The sequence below is a fragment of the Nerophis ophidion genome, linkage group LG11, assembly GCF_033978795.1.
Source record: "Nerophis ophidion isolate RoL-2023_Sa linkage group LG11, RoL_Noph_v1.0, whole genome shotgun sequence".
NCBI lineage: Eukaryota > Metazoa > Chordata > Actinopteri > Syngnathiformes > Syngnathidae > Nerophis > Nerophis ophidion.
Genome location: NC_084621.1, coordinates 8,903,663 through 8,930,650, shown reverse-complemented (window position 1 = coordinate 8,930,650; position 26,988 = coordinate 8,903,663). Strand labels below are relative to the sequence as shown.

General features: G+C 36.0%; 1 protein-coding gene across 3 annotated transcripts; it reads right to left on the bottom strand.

The window, feature by feature from the left end:
* Positions 1-26,988, bottom strand: cblc (Cbl proto-oncogene C, E3 ubiquitin protein ligase). Of its 3 annotated transcripts, none has more exons than XM_061915042.1 (11): positions 26,880-26,988; positions 24,194-24,611; positions 21,283-21,429; positions 21,039-21,195; positions 15,440-15,561; positions 10,729-10,866; positions 10,551-10,638; positions 6,897-7,028; positions 6,655-6,837; positions 4,294-4,381; positions 1-141 (listed from the first exon to the last, which is right to left on the bottom strand). In XM_061915042.1, the coding sequence occupies exons 2-10, from the start codon at positions 24,550-24,552 to the stop codon at positions 4,352-4,354; spliced, it is 1,356 nt and encodes a 451-aa protein (XP_061771026.1). In that variant the 5' UTR covers positions 24,553-24,611; positions 26,880-26,988; the 3' UTR covers positions 1-141; positions 4,294-4,351. The 3 variants fall into 3 exon arrangements, with proteins under 3 accessions (XP_061771026.1, XP_061771025.1, XP_061771027.1); XM_061915041.1 differs by having other exon boundaries at positions 26,619-26,963; XM_061915043.1 differs by having other exon boundaries at positions 6,655-6,834; positions 26,619-26,962.

The following is a 26,988-nucleotide window of genomic DNA, read 5'->3' as shown; positions in this document are numbered from 1 at the left end:
GAAAAACAAATGCATTTTTTATTCACAATTGGAATAGTTTACAGAGTATATACATTATTTGTGTTTTATCAGCTCTATTACAGTAACACTCGACCCCTCCATGTCTTTCCTGTTTGTTTAGTCAGGATCAGACTCCCTTCCCTGCACAAAGAAACACAATTATATTATGTTCAAACTGCTTTAAACCCAAAACCAGTTAAGTTGGCACATTGTCTAAATAGTAAATAAAAACAGAAAACAACGATTTGAAAATCCTTTTCAACCTATATTTGTCAGGCTTGCCACTGACAGTTTGTTTGTGTTTTAGTTTTTCCTCTTTCTGTTTATTTCCTGTCCTTAGTTCCTCTCAGCACTCTTATTCTGGTTCAGCTTCCTGTTTGTGCTTTTTTTCCCCTCAGATGCGGCTGATTGGAATCCTGGCCACACCTGGTGTCAATCAGCCCGCTCCTATTTGTACCTGATTTGTCTTCCTGTCAGGGCTGGTTTATTGTCTTGTCGATGACTTCCGTATTGTCGCTCCTGTCGAGTCATTGCAGCGTAGCGGTAAGCTATTTTTTAGGTATCTGTTTGTAGCTTACTGTTTTTTGTTCCCTGCGTCCGTTTTGTTTTCACTCTACAAGTAACGACTTCTGTTTGCTACCTGCTATGTTCCACGCTAGGTCCCTTTTTGTTTCTTGCTAGCTTCCATGCTAAAGACCCTTTTGTTTGTTCTTATTCTGATATTTTAATTAAATCATGTTTTCCTGTTCAATGCCTGAATCTGTCTATGCATCTTGGGGTTCGTCACCAACTCACTCTGAAAATATTCAGTTGAATAGACTGCAAAGACAAGATTTTTAATGTTCGAACTGAGGAACGTAATTTGTTTTTGCAAATAATCATTAACTTAGAATTTAATGCCAGCAACACATTGCAAAAAAGTTGGCATTTTTACCAATGTGTTACATGGCCTTTCCTTTTAACAACACTCAGTAAAGGTTTGGGAACTGAGGAGACCAATTTTCGAAGCTTTTCAGGTGCAATTCTTTCCCATTCTTGCTTGATGTACTGCTTAATTTGTTGAACAGTATCTGTTGTGGTATTTTACACTTTATAATGCGCCACACATTTTCAATGGGAGACAGGTCTGGACTACAGGCAGGTCAGTCTAGTACCAGCACTCTTTTACTACGAAGCCACGCTGTTGTAACACCTGGCTTGGTGTTGTCTTGCATGAAAAAGACATTGCTGGGATGGCAACATATGTTGCTCCAAAACCTGTATGAACCTTTCACCATTAATGGTGCCTTCACAGATGTGTAAGTTACCCAATTACTAGTTACCAGTTACTAATGCACCCCCATACCATCACACATGCTGGCTTTTGAACTTTGCGCCTGTAACAATCCGGGTGGCTCTTTTCCTCTTTGGTCCGTAGGACACGACGTCCACAGTTTCCAAAAACAATTTGAAATGTGGACTCGTCAGATCACAGAACACTTTTCCACTTTGCATTAGTCCATCATAGGTGAGCTCGGGCCTAGTGAAGCCAGCGGCGTTTCTGGGTGTTGTTGATAAATGGCATAGCAGAGTTTTAACTTGCACTTACAGATGTAGCGACAAACTGTAGTTACTGACAGTGGTTTTATGAAGTGTTCCTGAGCCCATGTGGTGATATCCTTTACACGCTGATGTCGCTTTTTGATGCAGTACAGCCTGAGGCCTTGCAGCAGCGTTTCTGGGTGTTGTTGATGAGTGGGTTTGGCTTTGCATGGTAGAGTTTTAACTTGCACATACAGATGTAGCGACCAACTGTAGTTACTGACAGTGGTTTTATGAAGTGTTCCTGAGCCCATGTGGTGATATCCTTTACACGCTGATGTCGGTTTTTGATGCAGTACGGACCGTAGATGGTGAAATCCCTAAATTCCTTGCAATAGCTCGTTGAGAAATGTTGTGAAACTGTTGGGACAATTTGCTCACGCATTTGTTCACAAAGTGGTGACCCCATCCTTGTTTGTCAAAGACTGAGCATTTCATGGAAGCTGCTTTTATACCCAATCATGGCACCCACCTGTTCCAAATAAACCTGTTCATCTGTCGGATGTTCCATATAAGTGTTTGATGAGCATTCCTCGACTTTCTCAGTCTTTTTTGCCACGTGTGACAGCTTTTTTGAAACATGTTGCAGGCCTCAATTCCAAATGAGCGAATATTTGCAAAAAATATCAAAGTTTATCAGTTCAAATGTTAAGTACTGTATTTCCTTGAATTGCCGCAGGGCATATAGTATGCGCCTGCCTTGAATTACCGCCTGGTCAAACTCGTCACGTCACGAGTGACACTTCCCCTGTCATCATTTTCAAAATGGAGGAGGCTGATTTCAATACCGGTCATTTGGAATCGCATATAGGGAAGAAGATTAAGAGCTATTCAGTAGGATTTAAGGTCTAAGCTTACATCACACTCAAACTTTTACTGCATGCCTTTGGTAAGTGCCGGAGTGAGAAGAGGTTTTAAAATAATTAGCGCATGCTTACTTTTACCGTATGCCTTTGGTAAGTGCAGGAGTGAGAAGAGGTTTTAAATTAATTAGCGCCCCGGTGCCAATTCAAGGAAATACGGTATCTGGTCTTTGCGGTCGTCATGCCTGTGACTCAGGTTTTATGTTTGATCATGTTTTTGTTTTTTGAAATCTTGTTTCCCGTTTTGCACTTCCTGGTTTTATTTGTTTCCATAGTAACCCATTAGTTTCCACCTAGTCTCCTAGTCACGCCTCGGCCTGGGAACTTTACCTACCGACCGGACTTTGTATTGAACCCTCATGACCACGCACCTACCTTTCCTTCCCGACCTTCATGCCTCGCCACGCTGTTTTTTGTTTGGCCACGTAAGACCTTTTGTATTTATGCCTCAGTGCAAGTTTTTGTTTCGCTTTGTGCCATAGATAGTATCTTCAGTTTATTTGTATATGGCCATGCCATTGTGCTGTTTTTTCGGTTTTTGACGAGACTAGTTTGTTATCCGCCGTTGTGCGCGCCCTTTTTTTCCCCCTGTTTTTGTATTGCAGTGTTTAAATACATTAATCATGTACTGGGGCGGTATAGCTCGGTTGGTAGAGCGGCCGTGCTAGCAACTTGAGGGTTGCAGGTTCGATCCCCGCTTCCACCATCTTAGTCACTGCCGTTGTGTCCTTGGGCAAGACACTTTACCCACCTGCTCCCAGTGCCACCCACACTGCTTTAAAATGTAACTTAGATATTGGGTTTCACTATGTAAAGCGCTTTGAGTCACTAGAGAAAAAGCGCTATATAAATATAATTCACTTATTATTAGTGATTCCTAGAGCCCAAAAAAAGTCTGCGGGCTATAGAGCGTTTTCCGTTCGGGCTCCAGTACTCTGGAATGCCCTCCCGGTAACAGTTCGAGATGCTACCTCAGTAGAAGCATTTAAGTCTCACCTTAAAACTCATTTGTATACTCTAGCCTTTAAATAGACCTCCTTTTTAGACCAGTTGATCTGCCGCTTCTTTTCTTTTTTCTCCTATGTCCCCCCCTCCCTTGTGGAGGGGGTCCGGTCCGATGACCATGGATGAAGTACTGGCTGTCCAGAGTCGAGACCCAGGATGGACCGCTCGCCTGTGTATCGGTTGGGGACATCTCTACGCTGCTGATCCGCCTCCGCTTGAGATGGTTTCCTGTGGACGGGACTCTCGCTGCTGTCTTGGATCCGCTTTGAACTGAACTCTCGCGGCTGTGTTGGAGCCACTATGGATTGAACTTTCACAGTATCATGTTAGACCCGCTCGACATCCATTGCTTTCGGTCCCCTAGAGGGGGGGGGGGGTTGCCCACATCTGAGGTCCTCTCCAAGGTTTCTCATAGTCAGCATTGTCACTGGCGTCCCACTGGATGTGAATTCTCCCTGCCCACTGGGTGTGAGTTTTCCTTGCCCTTTTGTGGGTTCTTCCGAGGATGTTGTAGTCGTAATGATTTGTGCAGTCCTTTGAGACATTTGTGATTTGGGGCTATATAAATAAACATTGATTGATTGATTGACTTCACTTCACTACCTACACTCACGTCTCGCTCGTGCAAATTATCCTTTGCGTAGAGGAAGCAAAACAAATCCAAGTCATAGTCCTGACAGCGGTCTCTATTCAATTGAATACAGCTTGAAAAGGATTTGCTAATCATTGTATTCAGTTTTTATTTACCATTTACACAACGTTCCAACTTCACTGGTTTGGGGGTTTTGTAGACTGTTCTTTGTACGTCAACAAAGACTTGTTTTCTTTGAAACTAGAATCTTACCTCGGGACATGCAGATGAGGAAGGCGGCGTGGGCGTCCCCAGTCGCCGAGAGACGCCGTCACTGATGAGTGACTCCGCCCCCTGCCACCTACCAGGTAATATTCAGAATGTCCATCATCCCTGTGTTGATGTTACTCACAGCCATAACCAGAGGTGGGTAGTAACGCGCTACATTTACTCCGTTACATCTACTTGAGTAACTTTAGGGATAAATTGTACTTCTAAGAGTAGTTTTTATGCAACATACTTTTACTTGAGTATATTTATAGAGAAGGAACGCTACTTTTACTCCGCTCCATTTATCTACATTCAGCCCGCTACTCGCTACTTTTTTTTTTATCGCTCTATTAATGTTTGTTTTGGTTTTTCAACATAGGATCTACGCATGTCTGCGTTTCACCAATCACATGCGACGTGACGTTGGACCAATCAAACAGAGCCAGGCGGTCACATGACCCGACTTAAACAAGTTGAAAAACTTATTGGGGTGTTACCATTTAGTGGTCAATTGTACGGAATATGTACTGAACTGTGCAATCTACTAATAAAAGTTTCAATCAATCAATCAAAAGTGCAAATGAAAAAAGACACTTTTTATTTCAACCGTACTTCCCGTCAAAAGCCTAAAGACTGATCGCACAGTTCCTGTCTTCACAATAAAAGCGCCGCTCCATCGCGCCTGCGCTAACAAAATAAGAGTCTCCGAAAGCCAGCGCAAACAAGCTAGCAAACTACGAAGTTTGCCGCCAATGTATTTCTTGTAAAGTGTATAAAAACCAATATGGAAGCTGGACAAACAAGATGTTAAAAACCAACGAGTTTCATGTGGTATTAGACGGAAAGGAGGAACTTTTTTTTCTCCTCCATTTGAAAATGTGGACGTTATCAAAACTACAATGCAAGTCATCAGAATCAGGTAATACACCAACTTATATTCTTGTCTTCATGAAAGATAGGAATCTGTGTTAAACATGCATGTATATTCATTAAAACACCTTTAACATGTCAACAAAAACGGCAAAATAAATAAATATAAATTATATACTGTATATATAAATGTATACATATATATATATATATATATATATACATATATATATATATATATATATATATATACTGTATATGATATGTGTGTATGTATATATGAGGTAGATCACCTTGACTTGGTCATTTATTAAGTAATTGATTAACGTTGAAAAACTTATTGGGGTGTTACCATTTAGTGGTCAATTGTACAGAATATGTACTGTACTGTTTAATCTACTAATAAAAGTTTCAATCAATCAAGCAAAAGTGCAAATGAAAAAAGACACTTTTTATTTCAACCGTACTTCCCGTCAAAAGCCTAAAGACTGATCGCACAGTTCCTGTCTTCACAATAAAAGTGCCGCTCCATGGCGCCTGCGCTAACAAAATAAGAGTCTCCGAAAGCCAGAGCAAAGAAGCTAGCAAACTACGAAGTTTGCCGCCAATGTATTTCTTGTAAAGTGTATAAAAACCAATATGGAAGCTGGACAAACAAGATGTTAAAAACCGAGTTTCATGATGTATTAGACGGAAAGGAGGAACTTTTTTTTCTCCTCCATTTGATAACATGGACGTTATCAGCACTATACTGTCTGATTCCAATCAATGCAAGTCATCAGAATCAGGTAATACACCAACTTATATTCTTGTCTTCATGAAAGATAGGAATCTATATGTTAAACATGCATGTATATTCATTAAAACACCTTTAACATGTCACCAAAAACGGCAAAATAAATAAATATAAATTATATACTGTATATATAAATGTATACATATACATATGTGTGTGTATATATGAGGTAGATCACCTCGACTTGGTCATTTATTAAGTAATTGATTAACGTTGAAAAACTTATTGGGGTGTTACCATTTAGTGGTCAATTGTACGGAATATGTACTGTACTGTGCAATCTACTAATACAAATTTCAATCAATCAATCAATCATTGAATGCCTACTGTTAAGTTATTTTGACTCAATGTGCCTTAATTTTTTTATTTTAATGTACTCTTATCTAATATATATTATTGTTTTAGTTGCTTAAGAGATACTTCTGGTTCTGAATTTGCTCATTGCTATTTTTATGTTTTTGTGCATTACTTGTTGCCGTCATCATTAAACAAACAGGTTACTCATCAGTTACTCAGTACTTGAGTAGTTTTTTCACAACATCCTTTTTACTTTTACTCAAGTAAATATTTGGGTGACTACTCCTTACTTTTACTTGAGTAATACATCTCTAAAATAACAGTACTCTTACTTGAGTACAATTTCTGGCTACTCTACCCACCTCTGGCCATAACCAGCATGTAATTCTCCTCAGACAAACCTTCCTCATTGCAGCCATTTGCTGTATCAACAACTCCACGTCCTCATGGTCGTCCTCCTCCTCCTCCTCTTCTTCCTCCTCCTCCTCCTCCTTGTGTTCAGGTAGATAAGGCTCGATGTCGACCGTCTCGGTGCCTCTGATGTCGCAGCGGCAGTACGGACACGTGTGGCCCGCCGACTTCTGCTGGATGTTGATATGGTGAGATGGACATAAGGCAGGTGTGCGTGAGTGCAGGCTCATACCAGCCAGCTGGCCAGGCAGCTCCGGCACAGCAGGTGACCACAAGGCTGGAGGCGAGTGTCCTTGTCCTTCACTGCACAGATCTTGCACATCTGGAAGGAGGCGCCCACCTCGCAGTAGAGGTCGTACTGCTCCTGGTGGACATGCATGGAGGTCAGTCACAAGTCTGTACATCATGGGTACCCAAACTTTTTGACTCAGGGGCCGCATTGGGTTAAAAACATCTGGTCGGAGGCCGGGCTGTACACACACACACACACACGTAGTAAAAACACAAAGGTTATTTCATCCCCTACAAGCCTGTTTCGCAGGTTTCCCTGCTCTTCAGGGGATTTTATTTTGATATATATATATATATATATATATATATATATATATATATATTGTAAAATCCCTTGAAGAGTACAGAAGAGCAGGCTTGTAGGGATGAAATAGCCTCTGTGTTTTTTCCTGCAAGCCTGTTTCACAAGTTTCCCTGCTCTTCAGGGGATTTTATCTTAATATATATATATATTGTAAAATCCCTTGAAGAGTACTGAAGAGCAGGCTTGTAGGGATGAAATAGCCTCTGTGTTTTTTTTCCTGCAAGCCTGTTTCACAAGTTTCCCTGCTCTTCAGGGGATTTTATTTTAATATATATATATATATATATATATATATATATTGTAAAATCCCTTGAAGAGCAGGCTTGTAGGGAGGAAATAGCCTCTGTGTTTTTTCCTGCAAGCCTGTTTCACAGGTTTACCTGCTCTTCCAGGGATTTTATTTTAATATATACATATATATATATATATATATATATATATATATATATATATATATATATATATATATATATATATATATATATATATATATTATAAAATCCCTTGAAGAGTACAGAAGAGCAGGCTTGTTGGGATGAAATAGCCTCTGTGTTTTTTCCTGCAAGCCTGTTTCACAGGTTTCCCTGCTCTTCATGGGATTTTATTTTAATATATATATATATATATATATATATATATATATATATGTGTATATATATATATATATATATATATTGTAAAATCCCTTGAAGAGTACAGAAGAGCAGCCTTGTAGGGATGAAATAGCCTCTGTGTTTTTTCCTGCAGGTTTCCCTGCTCTTCAGGGGATTTTATTTTATATATATATATATATATATATATATATATATATATATATATATATATATATATATATATATATATATATATATATATATTGGAAAATCCCTTGAAGAGTACAGAAGAGCAGGCTTGCAGGGATGAAATAGCCTCTGTTTTTTCCTGCTAGCCTGTTTCACAGGTTTCCCTGCTCTTCAGGGGATTTTATTATATTGTATATATTGTAAAATCTCCTGAAGAGCAGGGAAACCTGCGAAAGAGGCTTGTAAGGATGAAATAGCTTCTGTTTTATTTTTCCCTGACTTAAAGTATATTCCGCTCTACACCGGTATTGAGCACTGTATATACAATGATAACGTTGCTTGGATGACAACATATGTTGCTCCAAAACCTGTATGTACCTTTCAGCATTAATGGTGCCTTCACAGATGTGTAAGTTACCCATGCCTTGGGCACTAATGCACCCCCATACCATCACAGATGCTGGCTTTTGAACTTTGTGCCTATAACAATCCGATAGTTATTTTCCTCTTTGTTCCGAAGGACACCATGTCCACAGTTTCCAAATATAATTTGAAATGTGGACTCGTCAGACCACATAACACTTTTCCACTTTGCATCAGTCTGTCTTAGGTGAGTTCGAGCCCAGCGAAGCCGGCGGCGTTCCTGGGTGTTGTTGATAAATGGGTTTTGCTTTGCATAATAGAGTTTTAACTTGCTCTTACAGATTTAGCAACCAACTGTAGTTACTGATAGTGGTTTTATGAAGTGTTTCTGAGCCCAAGTGGTGATATCCTTTACACACTGTCGGTTTTTGATGCAGTACCGCCTGAGGGATCAAAAGTCCGTAATATCATTGTTTACGTGCAGTGATTTCTCCAGATTCTCTGAACTTTTTGATGATTTTATGGACCGTAGATGTTAAAATCCCTAGTTTCCTTGCAATAGCTCGTTGAGAAATGTTGATCTAAAACTGTTTGACGATTAGCTTACAAAGTGGTGACCCTCACCCCATCCTTGTTTGTGAATTACTTAGCATTTCATGGAAGATGCTTTTATACCCAATCATGGCACCAACCTGTTCCCAATTAGCCTGCACACCTGTGGGATGTTCCAAATAAGTGTTTGATGAGCATTCCTCAACTTTATCAGTAATTATTGCCACCTTTCCCAACTTGAGTTGGGAAATTGTGTTAGATGTAAGTATAAACAGAATACAATGATTTGAAAATCCTTTTCAAGCCATATTCAGTTGAATTTGCTACAAAGACAACATATTTGATGTTCAAACTGATAAACATTTTTTTTGTGTGCTGAATATCATTTCCTTTAGAATTTGATTCCAGCAATATTTCACTTCACTTCACTTCAATACGTGACAAAGAAGTTGGGAAAGGTGGCAATAAATACTGATAAAGTTGAGGAGTGCTCATCAAACACTTATATGGAACATCCCACAGGTGTGCAGGCTAATTGGGAACAGGTGGGTGCCATGATTGGGTATAAAAACAGCTTCCATGAAATGCTAAGTCATTCACAAACAAGGATGGGGTGAGGGTCACCACTTTGTAAGCCAATTGTCAAACAGTTTTAGAACAACATTTCTCAAAGAGCTATTGCAAGGAATTTAGGGATTTTACCATCTACGGTCCGTAAAATCATCAAAAAGTTCAGAGAATCTGGAGAAATCACTGCACATAAGCGATGATATTACGGACTTTTCAGGGTGTTGTTGATAAATGGCTTTGGCTTTGCTTATAGTAGTTTTAACTTGCTCTTACAGATGTAGCGACCAACTGTAGTTACTGACAGTGGTTTTATGAAGTGTTCCTGAGCCCATGTGGTGATATCCTTTACACACAGATGTCGGTTTTTGATTGAGTACCGCCTGAGGGTTCGAAGGTCCGTAATATCATTGCTTACGTGCAGTGATTTCTCCAGATTCTCTGAACTTTTTGATGATTTTACAGACCGTAGATGGTAAAATCCCTAAATTCCTTGCAATAGCTCGTTGAGAAATGTTCTAAAACTGTTCGACAATTTGCTTACAAAGTGGTGACCCTCTCCCCATCCTTGTTTGTGAAAGACTGAACATTATTTGGGAAGCTGTTTTTATTTTTATACCCAATCATGGCACCCACCTGTTCCCAATTAGCCTGCACACCTGTGGCATGTTCCAAATAAGTGTTTGATGAGCATTCCTCAACTTTGTCAGTATTTATTGCCACCTTTCCCAACTTCTTTGTCACGTCTTGCTGGCAACAAATTCTAAAGTTAATGATTATTTGCAAAAAAAATTTTTATCAGTTTGAACATCAAATATGTTGTCTTTGTAGCATATTCAACTGAATATGGCTTGAAAAGGATTTGCAAATCATTGTATTCTGTTTATATTTACATCTAACACTATTTCCCAATTTTTATGGAAACGGGATTTGTATAAATAATTTAGGTCCCAATACCGAGTTTTGTGGAACCCCACAACTTACTCTTCTTGAGTAATTTTGAGCAAAGTATCAGAAATCCACTTACTTGTGTGACCTGGACTTTCCGCTTTTGGCCTTTCTCAGGCAGGGTGGTGAGGTCAGGGTTCCCTTCTCGACCGTCGGGATACAAGTAGCTGACCAACACACATACGGCGGTCGGAGAAGCACGGAAAAGAACACACGCACCAAAAAAAAAAAAAAAAAAAAAAAGAGTAAAAACCAACCGGCCGTCATTGAGGCCACGAAGGAGGGCTTGGATGAGGGGCATGTTGTCCGGGATGGTTTGCACGATGGTGCCTTCGCTGGTCACGTGTCCTACGGCCCACTGGCCCATGTGGGTGCAGCTCAGACGGAAGATGTAGCTGAGGAAGTGCCGGGGTTCAAACGCCAGGAATAAAGTAGCATCTAACTAATGCAGGGGTGTCCAAACTTTTTCCACTGAGGACCACATGGAAAAATTAAAGCATGCATTTTCAAACCATAACAAATTATGTCTTTTACCTTTTACGGGTCCCAGGGACCATAAAGGGTCTCGATTATTAAAATGTTAATAAGTCAAATTTTTATTATTTTTTATTTTTAGCTCGGTTGGTAGAGTGGCCGTGCCAGCAACTTGAGGGTTGCAGGTTCAATTCCTAGTCACTGCCGTTGTGTCCTTGGGCAAGACACTTTACCCACCTGCTCCCAGTGCCACCCACACTGGTGTGAATGTCACTTAGATATTGGGTGTCACTATGTAAAGCGCTTTGAGTCACTAGAGAAAAAGCGCTATATAAATATAATTCACCTCACTATTTAACGTCTACAGTAAATCTCTATATCAACTTTTTTTTTAAAAAATAAGGTTTTATGGCTTGTCTGTCAAAAACATCTTTTTTTAATAGTAAACTTAGATATTGGGTGTCACTATGTAAAACGCTTTGAGTCACTAGAGAAAAAGCGCTATATAAATATAATTCACCTCACTATTTAACGCCTACAGTAAATCTCTATATCAACTTTAAAAAAAAAAAAGGTTTTATGGCTTGTTTGTCAAAAACATCTTTTTTTAATAGTAAACTTAGATATTGGGTGTCACTAAGTAAAGCACTTTGAGTCACTAGAGAAAAAGTGCTATATAAATATAATTCACCTCACTATTTAGTCATTAGAGCCCTAAAAGATCAATAATGATTGATTTTAATTCTTTATTATTTTTGAGTAATGCCCCACTCAGAAAGTGATACATTTTTATTAGTTGTTTTTTTAAACTTTCAACACCTAAGTTACGAGATCAACTTCAGATATATATCTGTCGATTTTACGTTTGAACTATTATTTTGTTGGTTTTATGCTCTTTTGTCAAAGAAAACTTTGTTTTTATTTGGCAACTGCACAACGTATGCAATATTTACCACATAAAACATTTTAAAGTGAATTTTTTTAACATATATATGTGGATTTTACGTTTTAACTATTATTTTGTTGGTTTTGTGCTCTTTGGTCAAAGAAAACTTTGTTTTTATTTGGCAACTGCACAACGTATGCAATATTTACCACATAAAACATTTTAAAGTGAATTTTTTTAACATATATATCTGTGGATTTTACGTTTTAACTATTATTTTGTTGGTTTTATGCTCTTTTGTCAAAGAAGACTTTGTTTTTATTTGGCAACTGCACAACGTATGCAATATTTACCACATAAAACATTTTAAAGTGAATTTTTTTAACATATATGTATGTTGATTTTACGTTTTAAGTATTATTTTGTTGGTGTTATGCTCTTTTGTCAAAGAAAACTTTGTTTTTATTTGGCAACTGCACAACTTATGCAATATTTACCACATAAAACATTTTAAAGTGAATTTTTTTAACATATATGTATGTCGATTTTACGTTTTAACTATTATTTTGTTGGTGTTATGCTCTTTTGTAGAAGAAAACTTTGTTTTTATTTGGCAACTGCACAACGTATGCAATATTTACCACATAAAACATTTTAAAGTGAATTTTTTTAACATATATATATGTGGATTTTACGTTTTCACTATTATTTTGTTGGTTTTATGCTCTTTTGTCAAAGAAAACTTTGTTTTTATTTGGCAACTGCACAATGTATGCAATATTTACCACATAAAACATTTTAAAGTGAATTTTTTTAACATATATATCTGTGGATTTTACGTTTTAACTATTATTTTGTTGGTTTTATGCTCTTTTGTCAAAGAAAACTTTGTTTTTATTTGGCAACTGCACAACGTATGCAATATTTACCACATAAAACATTTTAAAGTGAATTTTTTTAACGTATATGTATATGTCGATTTTACGTTTTAACTATTATTTTGTTGGTGTTATGCTCTTTTGTAGAAGAAAACTTTTTTATTTGGCAACTGCACAACATATGCAATATTTACCACATAAAACATTTTAAAGTGAATTTTTTTAACATATATATGTGGATTTTACGTTTTAACTATTATTTTGTTGGTGTTATGCTCTTTTGTAGAATAAAACTTTTTTATTTGGCAACTGCACAACATATGCAATATTTACCACATAAAACATTTTAAAGTGAATTTTTTTAACATACATATGTGTGGATTTTACGTTTTAACTATTTTGTTGGTTTTATGCTCTTTTGTCAAAGAAAACTTTGTTTTTATTTGGCAACTGCACAATGTATGCAATATTTACCACATAAAACATTTTAAAGTGAATTTTTTTAACATATATATCTGTCGATTTTACGTTTTAACTATTATTTTTGTTGGTTTTATGCTCTTGTCAAAGAAAACTTTGTTTTTATTTGGCAACTGCTCAAAGTATGCAATATTTACCACATAAAACATTTTAAAGTGAAATTTTTTTAACATATATATCTGTCGATTTTACGTTTTAACTATTATTTTGTTGGTGTTATGCTCTTTTGTAGAAGAAAACTTTTTTATTTGGCAACTGCACAACATATGCAATATTTACCACATAAAACATTTTAAAGTGAATTTTTTTAACATATATATGTGTGGATTTTACGTTTTAACTATTTTGTTGGTTTTATGCTCTTTTGTCAAAGAAAACTTTGTTTTTATTTGGCAACTGCACAATGTATGCAATATTTACAGCATAAAACATTTTAAAGTGAATTTTTTTAACATATATATCTGTCGATTTTACGTTTTAACTATTATTTTGTTGGTTTTATGCTCTTGTCAATGAAAACTTTGAGCAGTTGCCAAATAAAAACAAAGTTTTCTTTGACAAGAGCATAAAACCAACAAAATAATAGTTAAAACGTAAAATCGACAGATATATATGTTAAAAAATTTCACTTTGAAATGTTTTATGTGTTAAATATTGCATACTTTGAGCAGTTGCCAAATAAAAACAAAGTATGCAATATTTACCACATAAAACATTTTAAAGTGAATTTTTTTAACATATATATCTGTCGATTTTACGTTTTAACTATTATTTTGTTGGTTTTATGCTCTTGTCAAAGAAAACTTTGTTTTTATTTGGCAACTGCACAATGTATGCAATATTTACCACATAAAACATTTTAAAGTGAATTTTTTTAACATATATATCTGTCGATTTTACGTTTTAACTATTATTTTTGTTGGTTTTATGCTCTTGTCAAAGAAAACTTTGTTTTTATTTGGCAACTGCTCAAAGTATGCAATATTTACCACATAAAACATTTTAAAGTGAAATTTTTTAACATATATATCTGTCGATTTTACGTTTTAACTATTATTTTTTTGGTTTTATGCTCTTGTCAAAGAAAACTTTGTTTTTATTTGGCAACTGCTCAAAGTATGCAATATTTACCACATAAAACATTTTAAAGTGAAATTTTTTAACATATATATCTGTCGATTTTACGTTTTAACTATTATTTTGTTGGTGTTATGCTCTTTTGTCAAAGAAAACTTTTTTTTTATTTGGCAACTGCACAATGTATGCAATATTTACCACATAAAACATTTTAAAGTGAATTTTTTTAACATATATATCTGTCGATTTTACGTTTTAACTATTATTTTGTTGGTGTTATGCTCTTTAGTAGAAGACATTTTTTTATTTGGCAACTGCACAACTTATGCAATATTTACCACATAAAACATTTTAAAGTGAATTTTTTTAACATATATATTTGTCGATTTTACATTTTAACTATTATTTTGTCGGTGTTATGCTCTTTTGTAGAAGAAAACTTTGTTTTTATTTGGCAACTGCACAACGTATGCAATATTTACCACATAAAACATTTTAAAGTGAATTTTTTTAACTAATTGGAGCTTTGAAAATAATTCATTATAACATGGATTTTTTTGGTCATTTTTTGTTGAGCAGTGGCACAATAAAAAAATAATAATAGATTGATTGAAACTTGTAATTAGTAGATTTTACAGTACATATTCCGTACAATTGACCACAAAATGGTAACACCCGAATTAGTTTTTCAACTTGTTTAAGTCGGGGTCCACGTTAATCAATTCATGGTAAAAATAAAGTGAAGTGTGAATTATATTTATATAGCGCTTTTCTCTAGTGACTCAAAGCGCTTTATATAGTGAAACCCAATATCTAATTTTGACATTTAAAGCAGTGTGGGTGGCACTGGGAGCAGGTGGGTAAAGTGTCTTGCCCAAGGACACAACGGCAGTGACTAGTATGGCTGAAGCGGGGATCGAACCTGCAACCCTCAAGTTGCTGGCTACCAACCGAACTATACCGCCCCGATGGTTTTTACATGGTAAAATAAAGTCAGAAGAAAAAAAAAAACAGCCTGCATGGCAGCTTTGTGTCAACATTGCAACTTTTTCTGGTTAGATTTCACCTCATTTCAATGTTTTTAATGTTTTGTTTTATTTTTTTGCAACAGCATTTCCAGAATGTGTGGCGGGCCGCACTTTGGACACCCCTGATGTCATGTGTGTGGGTCACCTTCCAGGCCTGTGCAGGGAGTGTTGCAGGCGAGCCACTGCCTGCTCGTAGGTGAGGAAGGCCATGTAGCCCGGGTGGCTCACTGCTAGCTGGTTCCAGTTCCTCAGGAGGGAGCTCCAGGGCTGAAGGGCAGAGGTCAGAGGTCAGAGGGGAGATGTATCAGAAGGCTTCCATCATTTCGAGACACCGTTCGAAATGCAGTTTCCACAGTGCGGTTCGTACCAGGCGTTTTTTTAACCTTTTCAACCCAACTTTTCCACTATTGAGTACTCAAATATTAACACTGAATTAGTGATCTTACTTGACTGTAATGCTGTTCAAGAATTAGAGATGTCCGATAATGCCTTTTTTGCCGATATTGTCCAACTCTTAATTACCGATACCGATATATACAGTCGTGGAATTAACGCATTATTATGCCTCATTTTGTTGTGATGCCCCGCTGGATGCATTAAACAATGTTTTCCCCAAAAATAAATCAACTCAAGTTATGGAAAAAAATTAGGGATGCACCGATTAATCGGTAACCGAATATATTCGGCCGAATATGGCAAAAAAAGCCACGTTCGGCCTTCGGTGGAATGAGTTAAAAACAAGGCCGAATAGTGGCGTGTGACGCAATTTTTTTGACGCGGTGACGCAATCAACCAACGTGCAGTGACGTTGGGATATGTTGTGTACCTGTATAAGTGTATGAGGTTACAAGCACACACTTATTGAGATTTAGTGGGGCCTCTGTTTACATTATTAGCCTGTTGTGTAGGCTACCTGTATAAGTGCAAGAGGTTACAAGCACACACTTATTGAGATTTACTTGAGCCTTCTGTTTACATCAGGGGTGCCCATTACGTCGATCGCGAGCTACCAGTCGACCGCGGGGGGTGTGTCAGTCGATCTCGAGCCAGTCTTTTTAAAAAAATAGACCTAAAAATGAGTGATCATCAATCTTCACCAAGACGTCACTTAAATGACATTCACGGTACCGGAGGGTCTTGTGAGATGACGCTGGCTGCTGCAAGATCATTATTATGAAAATATGACCGAGAGGAAGGCGAGAAACACTTTTTATTTCAACAGACTCTCGCGCCGTACCTTCCGTCAAAACTCTAAAGGCCGACTGCACATTTCCTATCTTCACAATAAAAGCCCTGCTTCATGCTGCCTGCGCTAACTAAATACAGAGTCTGGGAAAACTGGCGTGCACAAGCGATCCCTCAGAAAGCTGGCGTGCACATCAATTGTGCACGCCAGCTTTCCGAGACTCTTATTTTGTTAGCGCAGGCAGCATGAAGCAGGGCTTTTATTGTGAAGATAGGAAATGTGCAGTCGGCCTCTAGAGTTTTGACGAAAGGGACGGCGCCAAAGTCTGTTGAAATAAAAAGTGTTTCTCGCCTTCCTCTCTGTCATATTTTCATAATAATGAACTGGCAGCAGCCAGCGTCATCTCACAAGACCCTCGGGTGCCGTGAATGTCAATCAAGCAAGCTACGGAATTTGCCGCCAATGTTTTTCTTGTAAAGTGTATGGAAGCTGGATGAATTAGATGCCAAAAACCAACCACTTTCATGTGGTATTGTACAGAAAGGACAACTTTTTTTCTCCTCCATTTGAAAATGTGGGCGTTATCATCATTACTGTCTGATTCCAATCAATGCAAGTCATCAGAATCAGGTAATACACCAACTTATATTCTTGTCTTTGTGAAAGAAAGACATCTATATGTGTTACACATGCTTGTATTATCATTAAACACATTTAACTTGTTTACAAAAATGTCTCTTTCATAAATAAATAAATATAAATGATATATATAAATGAGGTAGATCCCCTCGAGTTGGTCAATTGAAAAGTAGCTCGCCTGCAGAAAAAGTGTGGGCATCTCTGGTTTACATTATTAGCATATCTACTGTGGCTAAGCAGACTTTTGCCAAAAGGACAATAATTCATTTGTTGTGGGTTTATCCACTTTAATGCACTTTATTTTTTTTTGGAATGCATGTTTTGTTTGAAGGCCTAATATAAATGAAAAACTTTGTACTTTTTTTGAAAAGCAAAGGCTACTGGATTATAAAAAAATGTCAATATTCAATGAAAAATTACTTTATTTGAAAAACATGTCTAAATATTTATTCTAGGCTATTTATGCAATATTAAAAAATTGTGAAAAACTGCATTCATTATTCGGCCTTCGGCCAAGAGTTTAAATTTTATTCGGCTTCGGACACAAATTTTCATTTCGGTGCATCCCTAAAAAAATGCCAACATGGCACTGCCATATTTATTATTGAAGTCAAAAAGCGCATTATTTTTTTTTAACATGCCTCAAAACAGCAGTTTGGAATTTGGGAGTTTGAGTTGGGGGGGAGTATGTTGTAGCATCTCGGAAGAGTTAGTGCTGCAGGGGGTTCTGGGTATTTGTTCTGTTGCGTTTATATTGTGTTACGGTGCGGATGTGGTTGTCATTCTTATTTGGTGTGGGTTCACAGTGTGGCGCATATTTGTAACAGTGTTAAAGTTGTTTATGCAGCCACCCTCAGTGTGACCTGTATGGCTGTTGACCAAGTATGCCTTGGGGCGGTATAGCTCGGTTGGTAGGGCGGCCGTGCCAGCAACTTGAGGGTTGCAGGTTCGATTCCCGCTTCCGCCATCCTAGTCACTGCCGTTGTGTCTTTGGGTAAGACACGTTACCCACCTGCTCCCAGTGACACCCACACTGGTTTAAATGTAATTTAGATATTGGGTGTCACTATGTAAAGCGCTTTGAGTCACTTGAGAAAAGCGCTATATAAATATAATTCACTTCACTTCACTTGTGTGTGTGTGTTTGTGTGTGTGTGTAAAGCCGTAGATATTATCTGACTGGTTCGGCACGCAAAGGCAGTACCTTTAAGGTTTTATTAGCGCTCTGTTTAGCTCGGTTGGTAGAGCGGCCGTGCCAGCAACTTGACGGTTGCAGGTTCGATTCCCGCTTCCGCCATCCTAGTCACTGCCGTTGTGTCCTTGGGCAAGACACTTTACCCACCTGCTCCCAGTGCCACCCACACTGCTTTAAATGTAACTTAGATATTGGGTTTCACTATGTAAAGCGCTTTGAGTCACTTTGAGAAAAGCGCTATATAAATATAATTCACTTCACTTTTTCTTCTCCCTAAGTCCGTATACACAGCACCGTTTTAAAAAGTCATGAATTTTACTTTTGGAAACCGATACCGATAATTTCCGACATTACATTTTAAAGCATTTATCGGCCGATACGATCGGCAATCTGATATTATCGGACATCCCTATCAATAATTATATTTAGCCTACCAGTTTTACAGGATAAAACTTGTCAAATGATATGAAAGCATGTGTTAATCACAAAAAAATATGATCAAGGCCTTGGCCAGACTAATTACAAAAATAAATACTGCAAAAAAAAGAGTAAAAAAAAACTGATGAAATATACATTTACATACAATTACACAGTCTTAAAATAATACATTCTAACTAAATTCATACTAAATCAAAAATTTTCTTAAATTATTATATTAAAATTTAAATACAGCTTCACCTTTTGTCATAATTTTTGCGCTTATTTTTTATTTTGGACTATAGTTCATCGGTTTTTTTAATATTATCGATTGTTTTACACTCACAGGTATAAAACAACTTTTTTAAAGTAATAATTTCTTACTTCAGGCATGGAAAAAAATCATGATGCCGTGTGCATTTCATTATGTCAAAATAATGGCACTTGTATTTATTTAAGAATATTTTTCAACATATTGAACAAAAAGGTCTTATTTTTATTTCTACCAAGAAAAGTACACTTGTTATTAGTGTGAATATACTTATTTGAAGGTACTTTTGGGTTCAGATAATTCTGCTTAGTTCAAGTAAAATACCCCTCATTTTTTGTATTTATTTTTTGCTTGTTTTTGAACACTGACTTTTTCCAATGTAAAAAAATTATGTACTAACCCTGTTTCCATATGAGTTGAGAAATTCTGTTAGATGTAAATATAAACAGAATACAATGATTTGAAAATCCTTTTCAAGCCATATTCAGTTGAATATGCTACAAAGACAACATATTTGATGTTCAAACTGACAAACATTTTTTTTTTTTTTGCAAATTATCATTAACTTTAGAATTTGATGCCAGCAACACGTGACAAAGAAGTTGGGAAAGGTGGCAATAAATACTGATAAAGTTGAGGAATGCTCATCAAACACTTATTTGGAACATCCCACAGGTGTGCAGGCTAATTGGGAACAGGTGGGTGCCATGATTGGGTATAAAAGCAGCTTCCATGAAATGCTAAGTAATTCACAAACAAGGATGGGGTGAGGGTCACCACTTTGTAAGCAAATTGTCAAACTGTTTTAGAACAACATTTCTCAACGAGCTATTGCAAGGAATTTAGGGATTTTACCATCTACGGTCCGTAAAATCATCATAAAGTTCAGAGAATCTGGAGAAATCACTGCACGTAAGCAATGATATTACGGACTTTTGACCCCTCAGGCGGTACTGCATCAAAAACTGACATCAGTGTGTAAAGGATATCACCACATGGGCTCAGGAACACTTCATAAAACCACTGTCAGTAACTACAGTTGGTCGTTACATCTGTAAGTGCAAGTTAAAACTCTACTATGCAAAGCCAAACCCATTTATCAACAACACCCAGAAACGCCGCTGGCTTCGCTGGGCTCGAGCTCACCTAAGATGGACTGATGCAAAGTGGAAAGGTGTTCTGTGGTCTGACAAGTCCACATTTCAAGTTATATTTGGAAACAGAGGACGTGGTGTCCTCCGGTAGAAAGAGGAAAATAACCATCCGGATTGTTATAGGCGCAAAGTTCAAAAGCCAGCATCTGTGATGGTATGGGGGTGTATTAGTGCCCAAAGCATGGGTAACTTATACATCTGTGAAGGCACCATTAATGCTGACAGGTACATACAGGTTTTGGAGCAACGTATGTTGTCATCCAAGCAACGTTATCATGGACGCCCCTGCTTATTTCAGCAAGACAATGCCAAGCCACGTGTTATAACAGTGTAGTTTCGTAGTAAAAGAGTGCGGGTACTTTCCTGGCCCGCCTGCAGTCCAGAGATGTCTCCCATCGAAAATGTGTGGCGCATTATGAAACGTAAAATACGACAGCTCGCCCCATCCTTGTTTGTGAATTACTTAGCATTTCATGGAAGCTGCTTTTATAGCCAATCATGGCACCCACCTGTTCCCAATTAGCCTGCACACCCGTGGGATGTTCCAAATAAGTGTTTGATGAGAATTCCTCAACTTTATCAGTATTTATTGCCACCTTTCCCAACTTCTTTGTCACGTGTTGCTGGCATCAACTTGTAAAGTTAAAGATTATTTGAAAAAAAAAAAAAAAGTTTATGAGTTTGAACATCAAATATGTTGTCTTTGTAGCATATTCAACTGAATATGGCTTGAAAGGGATTTGCAAATCATTGTATTCTGTTTATATTTACATCCAACACAATTTCCCAACTCATATGGAAACGTGGGCAGTATTTTGCAAAGTTGTGCCGTTTCCCATCCTGTAATCATCAGTGTGCTTGTATAAAATAGTAGAAAATTGCCTGAAAAAGCCTGGTGAAGATGTCAAATTCAAAGACAGAGATGTGGTCGTTGCAGGTGAGATCGATGGTGGACTTCAGCGCCATGGACTCCATCCCCTCCTCAAAGGGGTGCACTCTCCTCAGCTGCTCTGCAAAGCCCCTCCAGCGCACGACGCACCTGTAAACACGCCAGAAGCAGACCGTCGCACAACAAGAGCTAAGAAACAGCCGGTGCGGATGAAAAAAACCAAAACACACGTCTCACTTGTTGGCAAAAGTCATCCTCCAAAACCTCCTTGCTTCCTTCTGCATGACCGTGTAGGTGTCGCCGTGGTAACGTTCCCCAGGAAAAAGGGCCTTGAGTTCCCACAGCATGTGACTGAAGAGCAAGGACATCTTGGTCAAGTTCCTCCTGAGATGGAAACAAAACACAAAGATGTTTGTGCAAACAGGATGCATTCGGCTGACGGTGAGTTTCTGCTAAATACCACAAAGTTTTCCATTGGTCAAAGTCTTTACTCTGCACTAAATGTCACGCGTTCTTTAGAGAAGTTTTTTTTGTTTTTTTACAGTTTAAATAAGCTGTGTATGATGTTGTTGAAAATCCTTTCAAAATTAAAATGTTTAATGAATTTGTAAAGTAATATTTTTTATGTTATATTTAATGTAATAATGTATGTATTTATTTTTTTAATTTGTTGTATTTATATTATTTAAAAAAAATTGTTTTCACTGTATTTGAAAACATTTATTTTTTTAAATAAATTACTTTTTATTTTTATTAAACTGTTATTTAAAAATAATAATTACAATTCCATTCCAACTAATTTCTCCTAACAATAGTTTTGAATAACATGTACTAATTATCTGTCAAATGTGTATGATGTTGTTGAAAATCCTTTCCAAATTAACATTTTTTTAATGAATTTGTAAAGTAATATTTTTTGTTATATTTAATGTAATAATGTATGTATTTATTTTTTTAATTTGTTGTATTTATATTATTTAAAAAAAAATGTTTTCACTGTATTTGAAAAAATGTATTTTTTTAAATAAATTCAAATTACTTTTTATTTTTATTAAATTGTTATTTAAAAATAATAATTACAATTCCATTCCAACTAATTTCTCCTAACAATAATTTTGAATAACATGTACTAATTATCTGTCAAATGTGTATGATGTTGTTGAAAATCCTTTCAAAATTAACATTTTTAATGAATTTGTAAAGTAATATTTTTTATGTTATATTTGATTTAATAATGTATGTATTTATTTTTTTTATTTGTTGTATTTATATTATTTAAAAAAAAAATGTCACTGTATTTGAAAAAATGTATTTAAATAAATTCAAATGGCTTTTTATTTTTATTAAATTGTTATTTCAAAATAATAATTACAATTCCATTCCAACTAATTTCTCCTAACAATAGTTTTGAATAACATGTACTAATTATCTGTCAAAACTGGGCATTGATGTTTTAAAGCTGCATTTGTTTGTATTTTTTTTATATATAACGTATTTCCTTTAATTACTTCCGGGTCAAACTCGCTTCACAAAATAATTAGCGCATTTTTAGTAATACCACCGGGTCAAACTCGTCACGTCACGAGTGACACTTCCCCTGTCATCATTTTCAAAATGGAGGAGGCTGATTTCAATAACTTGAAATCACATAAAGGGAAGAAGATTAAGAACTATTCAGTAGGATTTAAGGTCCAAGCTATCAAAGAACAGTAAGCAGACAAATTTTATTAACATACCATAGCTGCGTGTGTCAAATATGAGTCATTAAGGCTTCCTGGTGGTAGAGGGCGCTAGTGATCCTTCTTGTGACTACTCGACTGCAGAAGAAGTGACAATGAGTGACGTGATATGTGCTGGGAAGGAATTGACGCTGGGGGTGCATGACGGACCTTTTAGGATGTAACACTCCTATGCTGGCTATGTAAACAACTAGGCTGAAATAAAGCATGTTCCAGTCCCAAATACACAGTGTAGTACTTATACAATAACACTTCCTGGTGGCAGCGGTGGGATAAAGAGATCACCCACGGAGCAGAACGGGAGGGGGAGTTGTCCAAGATAATTTTGTCGAGGAGCCGAGCTAACTGATAGCAGCGGTCTGATTGCAGTTTTCTAAATTACACTTTCAATCGAAGGTAATAAAGGAAGATCTCCATCGAGACAGAGAGACTTATAAAACTGAAGAAAGATAAGGAAGACTTCTATAAACAAGTCGACGCTTTTGATCAGAAGGAGCTGGCATGGACTTTATTTATAAGTAAAGGTAAGACCATAAAAATTTTTTAATTAAATGTGCTTTTCACGATGGTATCTTTACATCACACTCAAATTTTTACTGCATGTCTTTGGTAAGTGCGGGAGTGAGAAGAGGTTTTGAATTAATTAGCGCCCCGGTGGCCATTCAAGGAAATACGGTATCTTGTCTTTGCGGTCGTCATGCCTGTGACTCAGGTTTTATGTTTGATCGTGTTATGTTTTGTTTTTTGAAATCTTGTTTCCCGATTTGCACTTCCTGGTTTTATTTGTTTCCATAGTAACCCATTAGTTTCCAAGTAGTCTCCTAGTCACGCCTCGGCCTGGGAACTTTACCTACCTACCGGACTTTGTATTGAACCCTCATGACCATGCACCTACCTTTCCTTGCCGACCTTCATGCCTCGCCACGCTGTTTTTTGTTTGGCCACGTAAGACCTTTTGTATTTATGCCTCAGTGCAAGTTTTTGTTTCGCTTTGTGCCATAGATAGTATCTTTAATTTATTTGTATATGGCCATGCCATTGTGCTGTTTTTTCGGTTTTTGAGTAGAGCCTAGTTTGTTATCCGCCATTGTGCGCGCCCTTTGTTTTCCTGTTTTTGTATTGCAGTGTTTAAATAAATTAATCTTGTACTGGGGCGGTACAGCTCGGTTGGTAGAGCGGCCGTGCCAGCAACTTGAGGGTTGCAGGTTCGATCCCCGCTTCCAACATCTTAGTGAGAAGAGGTTTTAAATTAATTAGCGCCCCGGTGGCAATTCAAGGAAATACGGTATATATAAAAACAGATTGTTAGTTTGGCATATACAATTTTCTTTCTAAGCAAAACAAAAACTGTTGTAATTATAGCAGTTGTTATATAATCCAATTATTGATGACATTAGATGTTTTCTTACCTACATCTGGACGTCTCGTCAAACATCTTTTCCCTCCCTTCTTTGAATAGCAGCAAGGCCCGGTCCGTCTTATCCAGCAGGTTCCTCACGTGGAGCCTCAAGTACATGCCCTCCTCCCCGCCGGCGGCTCGGCCCATTACTGCCCCGATGCCTCGGTAGGGCTCCCAGACCCGTCTGAGCTGAGACGCGGTATCCGGAACCAGCTCGAGAAGAAAGGGCGGGCTGGACTTGAGACCCAAACGCGGGTCGCCGCACAACTTGTGGAGCTTTTCCAGCCTTCTGAGAGCTTTGTTGACCAGGCGGTGGTCCCCAAAGGAGGGACGCTGAGACTTTTCGTCTTCTGAGCTGGCCGTGGCCATGGTGACGCCGCTTTTGTGTGTTTGATTGTGTTGCTGAACCTGAGGCGTCGCTCTATTGACTGTTGGGAAAATCAGACTAGGAGCCGTATTTGGTAACGGAAGGGGGTGTTTGAAATGGACCACATGGTGCCTCACTATGAGGTATTTAATAAACAGTTAGAAAAATATGAATAACAATAAACAAGTTTAATGATTTAGGCCTTGTCCTCCTAGGTGACTTTTTCTGGCAACAACTAAATATATCCTATTCAACCTTAAAAATGTAACAACAAATTGATAAATAAACAACTTAATTATCTTTTACGCAATTTGAATGATAATGTATATGAACATATATTCAACAAAATTATATTTTATACAATTTTAATGATTATATATATCAAAACATATGTGTAACAAAATAATTATCTTTATACAATTTTAATAATGTATATGAAAATATATGTAAAAATATATATATATTTTATAAAATTTTGATAATGTATATCAAAACATATATCCGTAACAAAATAATGTGATTTATCTTTTATACAATTTTAATGATAATGTATATATGTAACAAAACAAATCATGTAATTTTTTTTTTTTACAATTTGTACGCTCATGTATATAAAAAAAATTTAACTTAATTATCTTCTAAATATATCCTATTTAACCCTAAAAATGTAACAACAAATTAATATAATAAACAACTTAATTATCTTTTATGCAATTTGAATGATAATGTATATGAAAATATATTTAACAAAATTATATTTTACACAATTTTAATGATTATATATATCAAAACATGTGTAACAAAATGAATGTAATTATTTTTATACAATTTTAATAATGTATATGAAAATATATGTAAAAATATATATATATTTTATAAAATGTTGATAATGTATATCAAAACATATATGTAACAAAATAATATGATTTATCTTTTATACAATTTTAATGATAATGTATATATGTAACAAAACAAATCATGTAATTTTTTTTTTACAATTTGTACGCTCATGTATATAAAAAAAATGTAACTTAATTATCTTCTAAATATATCCTATTTAACCCTAAAAATGTAACAACAAATTAATAAACAACTTAATTTTATGCAATTTGAATGATAATGTATATGAAAATATATTTAACAAAATTATATTTTATACAATTTTAATGATTATATATATCAAAACATATGTGTAACAAAATAAATGTAATTATCTTTTATACAATTTTAATAATGTATTTGAAAATATATGTAACAAAATAATATATCTTTTATACAATTTTGATCATGTATATCAAAATAATGTGATTTATCTTTTATACAATTTTAATGATAATGTATATATGTAACAAAACAAATCATGTATTTTTTTTTTACAATTTGTACGCTCATGTATATAAAAAAATGTAACTTAATTATCTTCTAAATATATCCTATTTAACCCTAAAAATGTAACAACAAATTAATAAATAAACAATTGTCTTTTATGCAATTTGAATGATAATGTATATGAAAATATATTTAACAAAATTATATTTTATACAATTTTAATGATTATATATATCAAAACATATGTGTAACAAAACAAATGTAATTATCTTTTATACAATTTGAATGATAATGTATATGGAAATATATGTAACAAAATAATATATCTTCTATACAATTTTGATCATTATCAAAATAATGTGATTTATATTTTATACAATTTTAATGATAATGTATATATGTAACAAAACAAATCATATACATTTTTTTTTACAATTTGTACGCTCATGTATATAAAAAAATGTAACTTAATAGATATTTTTAATTATCTTCTATACAATTTGAATGCAAATTTATATAATGGGGAAATAAAACATATATTTTATTTAAATAATATGGAATATAAAATTAATATAAAAAATTTATTTTGTGTATTCTTTTTTTAAATGGACCAACTGAATATAAAAAATGCAAAAAATTTTACTGACTACATATGAAAAGAATGCGAAACAAATAGAATAAATGAAAAAATGACCAAAAGCATTTCAAATATTTTAGATTAAAAGTGCAGGACTTGTACCTGTAGTCTTGGAAAGTGCCTTTCAAGTATAGAATTGTCCTCTAGAACAGTATTTTAAATGAGCCTCCCTTGAATTTGTCGCCTCTTGTCAAAAAAAACCCTATCCTAAATGATTTCCCAAACTAAACCCTTATAGTCCGATAGGAAACATTTGAATAATCCCTTTTTATGCTCTGGTGTCTAACAGGCAGTATAATCCAGCACTGAAGCAAGTCTAAGTCCACAACAACAGGGTCAAGAGAGCCGGGGCGTCGTACTCACAACACGGTCCAGGCCGTCGGTTTCTTTCTTTGTCAGTAAGCCACTTTTTAGTGTGTTTTTTGTGTGTGTGTGAGATCAGTGCTGCCGACTTCCTGTCTTTGGCCCGACT